This window comes from Anoplophora glabripennis, unplaced genomic scaffold, assembly GCF_000390285.2.
Source record: "Anoplophora glabripennis isolate ALB-LARVAE unplaced genomic scaffold, Agla_2.0 scaffold1021, whole genome shotgun sequence".
NCBI lineage: Eukaryota > Metazoa > Arthropoda > Insecta > Coleoptera > Cerambycidae > Anoplophora > Anoplophora glabripennis.
In genome coordinates this window covers 79,958-96,841 of record NW_019417106.1, presented here as the reverse complement: position 1 = coordinate 96,841, position 16,884 = coordinate 79,958, and the positions used below count along the sequence as shown (strand labels likewise).

The 16,884-nt window shown below is 29.8% G+C and overlaps 1 protein-coding gene across 3 annotated transcripts; it reads right to left on the bottom strand.

The window, feature by feature from the left end:
- Positions 1 to 988: 988 nt before the first annotated feature.
- Positions 989 to 15,427, bottom strand: LOC108914752 (F-box/SPRY domain-containing protein 1). Of its 3 annotated transcripts, none has more exons than XM_018720629.1 (4): positions 14,727 to 15,427; positions 11,178 to 11,268; positions 10,728 to 11,060; positions 989 to 1,049 (listed from the first exon to the last, which is right to left on the bottom strand). In XM_018720629.1, the coding sequence occupies exons 1-3, from the start codon at positions 15,336 to 15,338 to the stop codon at positions 10,966 to 10,968; spliced, it is 798 nt and encodes a 265-aa protein (XP_018576145.1). In that variant the 5' UTR covers positions 15,339 to 15,427; the 3' UTR covers positions 989 to 1,049; positions 10,728 to 10,965. The 3 variants fall into 3 exon arrangements, with proteins under 3 accessions (XP_018576145.1, XP_018576146.1, XP_018576144.1); XM_018720630.2 differs by lacking the exon at positions 989 to 1,049 and adding an exon at positions 7,625 to 8,351 and having other exon boundaries at positions 10,890 to 11,060; XM_018720628.1 differs by lacking the exon at positions 989 to 1,049 and adding an exon at positions 8,956 to 9,015.
- Positions 15,428 to 16,884: the final 1,457 nt, after the last annotated feature.

Here is a 16,884-nt window from a genome sequence, read left to right as displayed (position 1 = left end):
GTTATTTTCATAGCGCAACGCTGGAGCGTTGGAACTTGGGACGTGACATGCTCTGATTGCAAATTTTTAAAATTTGTAATTATGCTATAACACGAAAGCAAATGAAAATCACGTAACATTTGAGTTTTTCTTATTATTTTGATGTGTAGAATCCATTCCCGGAGTTTGGTGCAATTCTCCTGACTCACTCTGTATACATGGTCTTAATTTTATATTAATATTAATGTGATCTTCAAATCATGTTTAAACAACATAAATATATCCAAATTATAAATATTTAACTGATATTTAAAAAATACTTCAAATTTTACTTCTCGTCTAGAAGTTTTTTTCTATCATTTTCTATTACATCATTACCTATATTGCAGTCAAAATATTTTTAAGTTTGGTACTTACACTGAATTTATTCCATCTTCAAGAATTTAAGAAAAATTTATAATTTATTTGCCCAGACAACTGCTGTCGTTTACCAGTTACAAAAAGATGCTCATTTAACTGTTCTTAAAGGTACTAGTATTTAAATAGTATTTAATAGATAGGACAATAAAAAAAATTGTTGAACTTTGTTAAAGAGTGTTATCTTTCCTTATAAAATAATGAAACCATTTTCATTGTAATACGTCCAATAGGTAGATTTTTAAAATTAGTAAACTGTCTATTTACAGTTGCAAGTGCAAGTAACTGAATATTCAAGTCATATCAATAGTTTTATTAACATAAAACTGTGAACATTCTTTGCATTTTGTTTTGTTTATGCTTTTACTATCGTTTGTTGTAGTTTGCTCACATATTTTAATAACAAAACAATAAATAATTATACACTGACTTTCTCTTTCTCTAGATTACAGTACATTTCCTTAAAGTGTCAAAAAACTTTTAAAATTTCCATGAAAAAAACCTGAAAAATATTACTTTATATTACGTAAAGGTAAGTAGGTACGATATTTTAAAATTAATTAAAAATAAACGATAGTATACTGTCAAATAATTTTATTAATAATATCGCTATTCAGAGAACTTCTTATGGTTGCGTCTTCATGCCACAAAAACTATTAAAACAAAATATTCATTAAATAATACAGTGCGATATTTAGCAACATGTCTTTTAAAATTACATCGATATATGCTATAACAATTAAATAAAAAGGATCTATAAAACTAGAACCTTCTACATTTGTAATATAAAATGACTAGATTAAGATGTAATGCAATTTTCCACAAGAAATACAAATTGGTCAAAACAAATGCACCTAGGAATGATTTCATAAACGAAGACATGCAATTAAATGATGAATATACGAGGAAAATATCAGGTAACAAAACATATATCACAGAATAATACACAATGTAAAAAACATTTGCTTAAAAACTACAAAATTTTGCGAAATATGCAAGGCAACAATGGTCTTATTTAAATGAAAGTGATTTAAACAGAAAAATAATTTAAATAAAACCATACAATGCTCAAACGTATTTAAATATAGACTAGATATTCATGCCAAGTTGGACTAATATGAAATTTTTATATATACATTCTAGTTTAATATTTCTCGAGATAAGACATTATCATCATCGCCCTACATTCATTTGATGTTACTCCACATATTCCAAGCCTTCTCGTATCAAATTTTACATGAATTGAAGAATAAATTGACTTATACCTCGAAAAATATTGTTAGCTGCTGGAAATTTTGAAATATGTAGCAAAGATCTCTATTAAAAATACTCAAATTATAATTTATGCGTATGACTACTGCTGCTACTACTAAAATAAATTATTTTGCAAAAACATTAAATTGGTTTAAAAATAAAATTATCTTAATTGCCACCTGTCCCATCAATTAAATTGTCTTGAACAAGTGATAATTATAACCAAAATAATTGAAGTTTTTGAAAATGTTTGAAATTCTGAACTAAAAATTTAAGTTTTGTATATCTTATTATAAGACAAAAAACTATACTTTTAAACAATAGTACGTATTTCTATTATATATACCTACCTATTTCAATTAAACACAACATATTTTTTCTAAAATTTCAACATGCACTTTGCCAAGAACAAGAGTTAGGCAATGCAATATTTTCCCTTCTAACATGATCTACCTAATATATCCCGATTATTCACATACAGAGAGGCCCATTAAGAACCAGATTACCCATAAATAATTTTTTTCGGACGATTTATATACATATAAAAAAAATAGGTTCGAAAAATTATGATTTCTTGTTGTAAATCAAAGGGTCTCTGCGGATCGATGACCCGTTAAACTGGAAGAGAATAATAGTTTTTATTTTTCTCTTTAAATATGCAGAAAATTACAAAAATTGTTGATCTTCCTCATTGGTTGCAAGGGGTAGAAATAACCACCCCTACAAATAATTTCTTGTGCAAGTTTTTCATGGAATTTTTTTAAATAGATTAATAATTTTTGAGGTTCTGGTTGTTAATACGCCACATTGTATAGAGAATGGCGCTATTTTATGTTACTGTTAATAAAACTCTAACGTCTTACTGAAAATTGGGAACACAAAAGTCAAGAATGTTACCAAAAACAAATTATTATCACAAAGAGCCTATATATACTTTAGTTTTAGGTAAAATTGGAGGAACATTTATATAACCTAGTTTAAACTGTAAATAAATTGCTACTGTATCACTTTTATGAATAAATTACTGCCGAAAAAGAAATATATTATGAATAACTAATAAATATTCCTAATATTTGTATGTTTTAAACTCAACTAAAGTAAATAAAAAAATATGTGTTATTAATTTTCCAACATTCAACGTTTAGTCAGCAATTTATCAAAAACAACCAAGAGAAATACCTAAAGGTCTACATCTACTTGATCACGTACTATTAAAATAACTGATAATAGACACTTAGAAATAATCAACAAAATGGACTAATATAACCCATCTTGACTTTATCTTTGAATTGAATTTATACTTTCATCTTTAGATCAGTTCGCAGACATACCTACACCTAGTCCAGATCTACAAACGTTTTTAAAGAAATACCCGATGTAAACACAAAAATATTTGTAAACATTAATAGAATGTTTTTTGCTTGCCCCTGAACAAAAATTTAAGGGAAGAAGTAATCTGTGGACATCAAAAAATATTATTATATGTATATTATATTATTATACAGGGTCAGAAAGTCCCATGGTTCATCGGCCGTTACACGAGAGCGATAAAGTTAGTCATAAAAATCCGTGCGATAGAGAAAGATGGCTATAATGAAGGCGTCTAATAGTCACCGCCCATTTCGCCCTTCCACAAATAAGGAGTGGATCTTATTTGTGGAAGCACAAAATGGGCGGTGACAATTAGACACCTTCATTATAGGCATCTTTCTCTATCGCACGGATTTCTATGACTTTCTTTATCACTCTCGCGTAACGGTCGATGAACCATGGGGACTTTCTGACCCTGTATTATTCATTTCAGTAGGTTTTTCAAAGAATATATATTCAAAAGCGAAACAGTTAGAGAAAATTTCGCAAGCTACATATTTTGGGGGAAGTAAAACATGTTTGATTATGATATTTTTTCAAGAGTACAACATTCTGAAAATATTTTCGCACTGGAAATAAACGATGAAGCTGAATGCCGAGATTTTTTGAGAATGGCAAAGAAATATTATATTTATAAAATAACTGTCACATGAAGAAAAGTGAAGAACATGAAATACATAAATATAGTCATACAATAATAATTTTAATAACTATTATTATTAGTTATTAAAATAACTATTAATTAGTAACGACAGTGAAAAAAAAACTAATTGTAAAATTCTTTTGTAACAAAAATAAAATGTTTATCTAACAAAACAAAAAAACATTATCTCATTCCGTAACATGATCTACATCAATAAAATCAACCAATAAATTCAATTTAAGTATTGGAAAATATTATTTTTCCTATTTTCTAAATTGGTACTTTCATCACTCTGTATAATTTTTTTTTCTGAAGCTTTTAAGTTATTATTAAATATGTTATTGCTTTGAAATTGTACAAATTGTTTGTCCATGAGTATAATATATTTTTAGTGAACCTAAACACTTTTACTTGAAACCCAAAGCCCAAAGAAGGATCTTGAAATTTGAAGTCTTTGGGTCAAAATGAACTTGGCAACCAGAAACGATTGATCCGTGTATGCTCATACAACAAATAAAAATTATAGAATTATAATATTTTGAATTTGCATTCATTTGTGAATAGATATATTCATCAGTTGTTTATGGCCAAATGTTTATGTGTAAAATTTTTGTTTACCATCCTAGATGGAAACCAAAAACACATGCATTTGTGGCACATGTGTTTGTATGTCTGCAAGCAGAAGTATGTAGATATGGACTAGGCTATATGAACCCTTAAGTACAAACAAGGGGCATTTTTCAATGTAAATTTTTTCTAACAGCATTTCATTAAAAATTTTGTGATATAGTTAATGTAGCGTTTCCAAACGATTACTATAGATAATTTTTTCAATCTAACACGGCAATTCATTAAAAATTTTGTGATATAGTTAATGTAGCGTTTCCAAACGATTACTATAGATAATTTTTTCAATCTAACACAGCAATTCAAAACAATATCACAAAATTAAAATTTTGTGATATTGTTAATGTAGCGTTTCCAAACGATTACTACGGATTAATTACAAAAGCATTATTCAATATATAGAAAAATATACAGGGTGATTCACACCGAGTGTAAGATTGAAAATAATAGGTAAATAATTTTGAATGGTTTAGTAATCATAGGGAATTTAAGTAATAGTAGAGCTATGAACAAACATTTTTTGATTACTTTTTAAATATGTGATAAGACCATTAAACTTCACTTTTTGATAAAGTTTAAGACTAAACAATTTTTCTAGCATAGAAATAGGAAATTTCTAACATGTTTCACACCATAACTTTTACATCAGTGAAAATAATTTGAATTTGATGGAATACAGTCAAAGATCTTTAAAATCTCATTGTTTATTATGCTAGGTGCTGTTAAATTTGTATTAAAAGGCTCCAAAGGCAATAGTGAGAGTGCAACATGTAGTTCAATTAGAGGGAGCTAAATCATTATTAATTTTGGTAAATCTGGTTAAAAACAACCATCTTGTTTTCTACAGAATTGTCCGCCGTAAAATTAAAAATAATTGTTGTAATTCTTAAATAAAAAAGGCCAAGAAACAGTTTTTTTTTTAACTCCACTCAACAATTTGATAAAATACACGTCACATTTTGAAGGCGCAACAATATCATTCAATATACAGGGTAATTCACAACTTATCCAAAAAAATTTGGGAATAGATGCAGCATGAGAAATGGAGTCAATATCGTAAAAAAAATTTGTAAAATGCTTATCGTTTCCGAGAAAAAAATTATTAATAATAATAATAATACATTTATTCTCAACGGATTAATACCCAATTACAGAGAAAAAAAAATATATGTAAGACAAAGTGTATAACAAAAAAAGTAGTTCACAATATACGAAAAAAAAAAAGGAAAAAGAAAAACAACAATTAAGCAGGATAACCCATCAATAACTATAGCGTGGACTTAAACTTAGCAATAATATAACTTATACCATGAAAATTGATGTCGCACTGATCGGATATACCATTGAATAATTGACACATAGTATAAATCGGTGATTTAACTAATATATTAGTTCTAGGGGTTTTACAATAAAAAGTAGGCTTATATCTTGACTGGGCTCTTGGCACTGAAAATGAAAATTGTTGCAAAAGATAGTCACAATCAATTGAGTTATTAAACAGTTTACACAAAAAAGTTAACGCAGCGCAGTTTCTTCTGTCTGACAATGCAGGAAGACTGAAAGACTCGAGTAGAGTTAGATGATCAAATCCTCTGGGGGGATAAAACCCATTACATTTAAAATACATAAATTTTAGACATTTACGCTGTACGGATTCTATATGGTGGATAGAATTTTGATATATAGGAGACCAAATGATTGATGCATAATCCATTTTACTTCTAATAAATGTTACATATAAAATTCTAAGTGAATTTATTTCGGAGAACTCGCCCCAATTCCTAATAAAATATCCTAACAATCTGCAGGCAGAAGAAACAGTTTCCAGGACATGATTGTTGAAGGAGAGTCCCTTATCGAATATTACTCCCAAATCTTTATATGTATCACATCTCTCCAGTACAACTCCATTCAGTGAATAATCAAATATTATAGGATATGATTTCCTATGGAACGAAACAACCTTACACTTAGTTAAGTTTAGTTCAAGCCTGTTGTTAAGACACCAGCTGTGAACTTCATCTAGCGAGGCCTGTAGGACCTTGCAATCGATAACTGAATTAATTTGTAAATAAATTTTCAAATCATCAGCAAAAAGCAAATGTTGCACAGATATTTTAGTTGAAATGTCATTCACAAAGAGAAGGAACAGTAAAGGACCCAAATTCGACCCCTGAGGAACACCTGATGTCGACACATACATCTCAGAACGTACACCACCATATTCAACATACTGACGACGATTTAGTAAATATGATTCGATTAGGTTGGATAACGAACTTGAAAACCCTGTTGCTCTGAGTTTAGACAGCAGACATAGATGATCAATTCTGTCAAACGCTTTTCTTATGTCAGTATATATTGTCAGTATTATTGTCAGTATTATTGAAGTTATAGTACATTCAACCACTACATAGCTGGACAACTGTAGTCTCTAGCGTCATTCGCAATACGCGCGGAGAGCCACGTGGCCTCAGCGACTCCGAATACTGAAATCTGCTTTTGCAATCGTCATTGCCGATAGTGTTTACCTGTTATCTGTGGTGTTTACAATAGTTTTTTAGTAGTTAGTGTCAAAGATGGTTTGTGTGAATAGCAACTCGGAGTTGATGGATATCGTTTTAATTTATGGTGAAGCAAGGCAACATTTGTATTATGGTGAAGTATTTGTGTTATGATGAAGCAAGACAACATTTGTGTTAGTTCGTAGAAACTGATTAAGATGGACCCAAATGTGTTTACACGTTGGTGGATAAAATTTTGAACAATTGTTGTTGTAACATCGGGTATGTCAAATGATTTTATTATTTAAAAACACAAATTAATTTTATTAATTAATAAAGACAAAAGCAGTTGAATTTGCCAATATAAAATAGGTGCTATAAAATTCTATTTATTTCTTTTCTTGCGAGTTTTTGTCCGTTTTTATCACACCGCCATGCCGGTCGCATTGTGCGAGGTCAGATTTTACAGTGGACCAGTTTCCAGTGGCGTGCAGAAGTGTATTTTTAAATAATTTTCGAACTGCCCTTTTTGATTTTTTCTTTACAAAATTGTATTTGTAAGGGTCCCCTGTACATCCAGAATTTTTTTTTTGGATAAGTTCTGAATCACCCTGTATAGAATCATGGAAAGTAAAAACTACTACAACAGTACTAATAAAAGTATGTATAAAGAAGATAAAGTAAATTTTAAGGTTAAAAAGCACAAAAAAGGTAGGTCAACACTTATTTGTTCTTTCTAAATAAACAGATTCAAATTTGTAAACCAAATAAAAACTTAAAAAACTTATCTAAGAACAGCGTTATATTGTTCTTCTTTCGTGAATTTATGAACCCTGGCGATTCATGCAAGATTTAGTTATGCACAAGTTTCAAAAAGAGAGAAATTGTTGAAGCAGATTCCACAAATTGCCCAACAATTAAGAGGAAACAAACATGAAAAAACACTTGACTGGTTCTTTTGGCATAAGTACTTTATTTATTTAAAATTTATCTTTTCAGTCAATGTGGCAGAAATACCCCAAGAAAAATAGAAACAATAACCATGTCACGTCGCCTATCAGCCTACAAGCTTGTATTCAACGAGGGAAAGGACAAGGGAAATAAAATAGTGTTTATTTGGTATACGAATTTAAATTTGTTTATTTCATGAAATTTGAACAGAATGATATGGAACACCTTGTAGATATAACGTCTACATCCTCAGTTGAGTTTAACACTAATGTTGTTGGATAAAGAAAAACGTTTAGCTTTTTCAGAAAAAATGTATCTGACTCGTAATGTTTGCTGGTTGTTAAACAACAAATATATTTACAAAAACTGCTACAGCAACTTCTATTTTAAGTAAATAGTGCTGGTAACATACCTTCAAATACAAATTCCGAGTAGTTCATTAAAAATTATCTATTTTTACAAATGTACAGGCTAAAATTATTCAATCACATCAATATTATATTGCACATTCTGAAATCTAGATTAGTTATTTGTTATTCAAAATATATTCCAATAGTAAATCTCCCACAATTCCAAGCAATATTTTACAAGATGAAGTGAAGCGACTAAAAAAAAATCATAAAATTTAGAAACGAAATGAAATGGCCTTGCAGTCTATAATTTAATGGAATTGTCCAACTCATTTGTACTGCATAAAAAAAAACTTGAACACACAATATGTATGTTGCAATATATAAATTAAACATAAAATAAAACAAATCAGGTCACTATTTATGACAAAAAAAATCTAATTCGATAAGCACAATTGAGGCAAATTTAACAAGTGTAGTAAAATAATGCACCACTTTTTAACACGTGATTTAAAACATATTTTAATCTTAAAATAATATATTATGAGACGTTTGAACACTTGATTTTAAATTTTTCAACTAATCCGAGAACTCAAACAATTTCTCTTCGACTTGTTCCACAGTATCATTAGCCATTTCGATTTCCTTGAAGATTCTGCAATACCACATTCTCTCTAATAATCCTAACTTAAGGCTATTAAATGTCTTTTGAAGCAACTGCAAATTCTCAGCATTTCTATTTACAGCTTCTAAAATTTCTGAATAGATTTCTTCGAAATATTCATCATCCGATTCATCTTGCTCGACATCACTATCTTCATCACTATCGGCAATATCAATATATTCATCAAGTCCATCTTCCACATCATTATTTTCCAAAGCATTTTCAATTTCAGGGTTCATCGTTGTTTTATTACTGCTGTTTTCAAGGTTATTAATCAAAAAGCTTTTACAGAGGTTAGTTTAACAGTAAAACATTTGAAAGATTATGAAGCCACTTAGCCCACTTGATTGTCATTTGAGAAAATGATTATCAACGTGACATGTTGCATCGACTATTTTAAATTTACAAAGTTGGTGAATTATAATAGAAGAAGCTTACCATTTAAACCAAAATTATAGAAATATGAAGATATACACTACATTTACTAAAAACATCTAGTGTGGTGGTGGTGGTAACATTTTTTAGAGGTAAGACTAGCTAACATTGTACTTAAAAGCTGCTAAAAAAATCATATTAATATTTATTATTAATATAATAATAATATTAATAATTAATAATATTAACTACTATAACTTCATAAAAATATAAAAATGCGAATAAATCTTATAATACTTGACTTTTCAATAATAAAACGGGTAATACCTGCCTTAAATTGACATTTTAAATTAAAAATGGTTGCATAAACATATTCAGGATGTTGAGCTGATAAGGACATTGCTTCAGTTATACAACCAATACCCTTTCTCGACCAGTTTTGTGAAATTCGAGTAAAAATAAGAAGGAATTAAATCCTTTCCGGTTTCCCCAATTTCAACCATCATGTTTCCCCGTTTTATTCATAATTTTGGTGGATTTAAATTCATCCACCTGTAGTGGCAGTCGAGTAGTCTACTGACACGTGATAAAAATTTGGAGTGAACCTTGTCTCAAAAAACAAAGTAAGCATTGAACTATTCATAAATAGATTCGATTTATATGGTTAATGTCTAATTATCAATATTAAATCGAGAAATGTGCTTTTAAACATGGGTAAATTCACTTGTTTTCAGCCAGTTAGGTATAAAATAGTATTTATTTTTTTTTAGGTCATGTTTACAAAAATGATATGTATCAGAATTTGTAATATTGGAAGAAATTTTTTAATAATATTCATCTACTTAAATGTTTTGCAAAGAAATTCTGTAAACCCACTATATACCAGTTGTCGATCAGCTTATTCCAGTAATTGACCAATGCAATGCCATTTTTCAGCCGTATTTTCCATTATATAATTGACTGCAATGGGACTTTTTAGCCACATTTAATAATTAGTTAATTTATCTTTATGTAAGTTTTTAAAAAACATGAAAATGCCAATGATTATATAGATTGATTTTTTCATCACAAAATCACTTGTAATACAGAAAAAATAACAATTTTTGATTATAATTAAGTATTCAATATAAGGGGCATATTTATGATTGAAATTGAGCAACGGTTAGTCGAAATTAGGTAAAAAACAAGTTTGATTTAAAAAATTTTAGTTTAGTATAGTTTAAATAGTTCAGAGAAGTTCCAGATAATAAATATAATAATTTTTATATTCGACAATTTTATAATAACTGATTTTCAGATTCGTAGCTTTCAAAACAACGAATTTTTAATAGTTATTATAAAGCTTAAAATCAAAAAATATATCCTAAATTGTGGAAAACCTAAGCAGTGACCCCATTACTCTAACAAAACTCGGAATGCTATTATTCTAAATTGTGTATTGAAAACAATGAAAAATATTATTGTAGCTAAATACCACATTAATTTTTTGATTTAAATAAAATTTGAAGAAGTATTTTAGTTACACCTTGTATAAAAAACAACTTGTGGAAGCAGTAAAACATCCTTACAGATAAAAATCAATTCATATTTACCTCAAGTGTGCTTCGGTATGAATCGAATATTCACATTTCATAAAAATCTATCGCATCATATTTATGTCTTAAGACGTAACCATATTAGGACTGGAAGTTGGTGTCGATCGAAAAACTGTGTACAATAAAGTGGTAATTATCACATGGGCAAACCGGACTGACCTGAAGAACCATCTTGAAACAGACGTATAAATCTCTCTCCGTTACTTCAATATTAGGCTAATAAATTAAGGTTATGTTAGCCATCCATTGGCGGGCCGAGGTATACCATTGACACTTCTGTATTGCCATAAACTGCCGATACTGTTGGGTACAGCTTCTTATTTGGTAAACCTAAAAGTTTTCTAGTAAGAATTGGAAATATATACTATTATTTGGAACAAAATATTAAACGAGATATTAATGATTATTTCAAATAAAATCTATCATTAAAACGTGGTATAAACTTACCCCGAAATGCAACTCCTAAAAATTCATAGTTCTTTTCAAAAGACAGTGTATTATCATCACAATCCAATACGACTCTTATTCTTTCTCCAACCTAAAAAGCATATCAACATATTAGTAAGTACGTATTGTAATGAAAAATGAATAGGATACCTACTTAAAAAATTAATCTATTTACTTTTTTACATTTATAAAATTATTTTCATTTCAATAAACTGAGATTTCAGGGATGAAAAAACAGAACAGATTCAAAAATGCCTAATCATAGTAAACAATAAGAATATGAAATTTTATAATACCAAAAGAGACGACCAAAAAGAAAAGTACACCACTGAGTACACCACCTACACTAATATGTACCTGTTTTGTCACCTAATGCCCTTAATTTCAATGTAATAACTTTTAATGTAAGGCAATGCCCTTCCAATTCCCATCAATGAACAGGCTGTAACTTGGGATTTTTTTTTTCAATATTAATTACTCAAGCATTAATCAGAAATATTTGAAAAAAAGATAGAGAGCAGAGGGGTGGCGGCTTCAGTTAAATATTACCGAAGTATTACTCACTCAAATAGTTTTCAGTGTTATTCAAATATTGCTCAAACTTGTACCTAAATATTACTCAAACTTGTGCCTCAAAACATTCCCGTGGTTTCCTTCTCGTTTCTTATCAGACAAAAGTGAGTAATCAAAAATCAAAAAAAAATATATATATATATATATTAGACAAAAGTTGTTGCTTTTTAAGAAATAATAAATGTAGTTAAAATTTGGGCACATATTTTTGGGACACTATACAAATAAACATAGAAGTTGAAAAGAGAAATCAGATTTGTTCAACATAGGGGCGTATAAATATTTTTGTATAAAAATATACCTAGTAGTAAGTTAGCCTTTTGCAAAAAATGTTTTTCTAAACACAAAAGTTTGATTTACATGATGATTGGAAGGATACACAGAAAAAGCAATAGATTTGAATCAAGGATACATTTATTTAGTACCTACATTTGTTTAAACATTGTCTGTTAATTGCAGCACCTGGGCTATTTCTAGTCTATTCTAATAGACTATTATACTAAGCCTCCATGAGTGTCAGCACACTACAGAATTTTTTACAAATAGGGTTGCTGACTATAAAAATAAACCATATACAAATTGTTGTTGATACAAAGATTTTATATAAAAGAACCTGCCTGTATAGTAAAATTTTAAATACTTATATGACAAATTAGTGGTAGAAATCATTTATGAATTTTTGTGTTACTTAAAAACTAGTCTGACGTCATAAGGGGCAATTGAACAAGAAGCTATAGTACGATCATATTCGATGCAAAGTAATAAATCATTGCCTGTCAAGGGAACCAATGAAGTACGCCTTTAAGGGTTTTACAAATTGAATAATTTCTTTATACATTATGAAGGGACGAGGGGATCAGTTCAGGTCTGGCACCCTTGTTGCTACAAAAATTCCTTTATTCTCATAAACTATTTATTTTAAATGTAATTTATTATAAATCCAATTTGTTTCCTAAATTCCACATATGTAGGTACTACATTTTACCTCTGTACGCGCCACTGTTGTTTACTTGTTTTTTGGAAGCGCTCTCTAATTGACGGCAAATCTCGCCAGGTTAGTATTTGCCGTATAACCGACCAGTTCGTACACTCGATGCACCTGGGCGACTACAGCTACTACCAGAACACAGTGCGTATGCAGCGGTATTTCAGATTTTACATTGAATTTCATTTTAAATTTGAAATGATTTATCTTACGCCTCCTAAAAATGATGACACGATTTTTCTTTGATAAAAGGCCGACAATTTTTTGCTCTACTTTGCATCGTATACGATCCTACTATAGTAGCGATCCTATTGCATAATTATGAAGAAGAAAATATATCAAAATTGTCCATCAAGCCCTGTTATCCTGTTTCCTGTTTTTTAAACAAAAGTGACAGTAGTGACACTAGCGACAGCAGTCTATCAATTAAGAGTATTTGTGATAGTTATTATTAATTTCCTGATTGTAATGGATTCAACAAAATTTAAGTGGTATTTTGTTCCACATTCCACATAGCCAATTGCATTATCTCCATAAGACTCCCGAACTGCACTATAATTTTCCGTAAATAAGTAGGTATTTATATTTATTATTTATATTATAAATAAACACAATAAAATCATTCATTAAATATGTTAATCCTTACCTGACTGTTTTTATACCTCTGATTTCGCCAATATTAAAACGGTCGTCTATTTTAAAAAATTCAATTCATCATCATAAAAATATCAAGCTTTCACAAATCCCGTTTCACACATTCTGCTTTAATTCGATGGGAAGGGAGATATTAAATGATTACTACTAAATAATAATTTTACTTAATAAAGGAATTCGAATATTAAGGAAAATAACTCGTAGACTCGAAAATATTTAATGCGACAATGTCACTGACAGACTGACACTACTGACAGTGTTGACAGAGCATCTTCTTCCTCCAATTTTTTCCTTTACGCAATCATCTACACATAATTTCACTACAAGGTGCCCATTATGACGTCACAACCGTTTTGAAATATTATAAAAAAATCAGTTTTAAATAATTATTTTAAAACTGTTCAAACGCATTTCTCAATCTCTAATTGTGCATACACACTAATTAGCACCTGTAGAATTATATTATCTAGTTTTTGAAATTTGGTCAACAACCCTATTGCCTTAATCATTATACTGACATGTCTTAGAAAATATGACAAAAGTTAAATACTTGTTGACGGTGCTTCCTTAAGCCATTTTAGGCCCAAAAGTCTTAACAAACCAAAGGCCTTAAAGTTACTGGTTTCCAATACATAGGACGTTAAAGTTATTGAAAAATATGGCATAGTTGTTCTAAGAGTTTTAATGACAAAGGTTCCTCCAAATATCCACCGCTAGTTGACAGTTTTATATTTTTCTTTAATTAGTTATATTATTTCCCCAAGTTTTGTCAATCTATGTCAAACAACTTCAGAGATCTTGGAAACCAGTATCTTTAGGCCAGTGGTTTATTAAAGCTTGTGTCTAAAAAGACCAAAGGAATTACGCTCTCAATTACATGGACATGGACTTATATGACTCTGTATTCTAAATGTCCACTAGTTATAAATAAATGCCTTAGTAATGCCCATAATACCTTAGCAATTCCTTTACTTTTTTATAACACCCACACAATGCCTAATAATATCTACTAATACCTATTAAATTTAATATAATCTGCAATTCCCAATAATATCTGGGTCTCATACACCGCAATGTCCCCAGCGTTTTGTCTCTCGGAGAATACATAATACGATAGTTTTGTAAAGATGACCGTAAGGATTTAACATGGTTTAAGAGTTATCAATTATCATGCTATAGTCAGAGTATGTGATGTCAATAGTCCAACAACAGAGTTTATAGTAGGTACTTATAATTCCAGTCACCAAGATTCTTTTACTTATTTTAGTAGAAGGCATCTAGGTACTTTAAGTAACATGCTTCCTGACAATTAAATTACAGTAAAAGTGACCATTTACCTGATACTTTGGGGCATTATTTAGTAATGGATAATTTCCTTGAGCGTCCCCATTGTGTAGCAAATGATTATCCACTAAGTTCCAGCCCCAGCTTTGATCATCGGACCCTAATAAGGCCACGTAACCGTGGCACTGTAAAGGAGCATCCCTAGTAGCAATTCCTATTACTGCCACTGTTCCTAAAGGTCCTTCCCATATCACTTCCCATGTGTGCCTTCCATGACGAAAACCTATTTTACCCCTCGCCGCATCAGTACTTTGTGCTACAGGATTTCTATGCAAAGTAAAGCCATTTGGTTTAATGTAAATATTTCTTGAACAGTCATTAGGATTCCATGCATGGTAAAATGCTCTTAGTTTAGCTTTGTATGTGGGAACTGATGATAATAGATCCGACTTAAGAGCCTCTTCAGCAAGCTTTCTTACACAATGTAACCTCCAAACGTCATTATTTTCATCATTTAAAAAACTATACCACCTTTTACACACTAATGAACAGTTTCGTAAATCATGAAGTGTTAAGAATGAAAATATTACTTCCAATACATTATCTGGCATTTGAGTTGCCTTGGTATCCATTTTTATTTTTGTAGATTTATTTTTACTCGCCATCGTTACTAACTTTTATACTTTACTATTACTACCCTTCATTAGTCGAAAACAACCCCTAGCACAGCCCTTGCACCACACCACAGAACATAACACATCTACAGTCTGTCATTCTTGTCTTGGCTGCTTGGCAGTTGTCACTGTTGTCAAATATTTAAAAAAACAGGTTACAAAGCAAAGAATAAACATATGTATGAAATAGCAAATAGGGGCTTTACAGGGCCGGCTTAAATTTAAGTACCTAATCCAAATCGGAAATTCTAATCTAATTTCGAATTGTATTAAGAATGCAATATGCACTTATTTTTAATAAGAACCTTTTTAAATCTAGCAATTTTTTAACCTTATCTATTTATGATAAAATTAAGGGGACTTTGTCTTATTCCAATATTTGTTCATTCGTTCAAATGAGATTTTCGTCCAGTTCTCCTATACCCCTATAAAAGATATCTACACCTCTAAAACTAACTAAATTTTTTAAGATAAATATCGTAATAAAATAGTTTTGATTAAATTTGTTTACGATATCCAACTAAATTGACTAAATGAAAAAGTTAAAGACAATGTTCAATGTTCATGCTTATTTGCTATTTGACGTCATAATACAATCGTGCTAACACGGGAAAAGTACATAATTGCCAGATTATGAATTAATTAGATATTTAACACTAATGTATTTTCGTTCGTGACAAACAAGTTTGTATATAAAAAGAGAGGTTTGGTCACTCCCCCCACCCTTCCTTTTTCACTGAGTTTCCACCTGTAATTTGAATTATAAATACCCTACTTTCATTGAAATGTACAAAAACAAAGTGAGGATTCGGCAAATCGGCATTTCCAGATTGACAGTTGCTCGTGCCTATCGTAGATACTTATAATAATCATAGTAACAGAAATAGGCCGATGTAAAATAACCAAAAAGGGAAAAAAGAAATAAAAACTAAAATAAATCGATTTTTTTAGGCATTCTGCTGATGTTCATCGTTGACAGAAAATATTTGCTTACACTGTTTGCAATGAACGTCGTTAAAATAGCACTTGTAACGACATTCATTATGTCTTTTATAAAAAATTAATTAGAATTATTCACTCTCGTTTTTTTTATTAGTTATAATGAAATTGTACATTATAAAAAGTAGGTACTTTGAGTATCTATATTTCAAATTTTTATCTCACTCAAACAAATATAAAAGAATGTTATTTTATTATTAACGAACTGTTAAACCTCTATCCTTATTTCTGTTTGAATCCAGATATACTACAAATTGTTTTACTTTTATAACATTATCTAGTTCCTCTTGGGTCACATGTCACAACAGTTTGTTTATACTTTATCACTTTTTTTTTTTCAGTATAAACTAGTTCCGTGAGAGGACAGGGCACTTGGTTTGAATTGTGAATACACTGAATACACCTAAATAATATAAAATAAATAAAACTATTTTTCATTTTATTTTGTATATTTATGGGTTGTTTTTAAATATAAGGTGTTTTGTATAAATAGTATGGGTTCTTATGGTGAAATTTTGCCAATCTGGCAACCATGGCG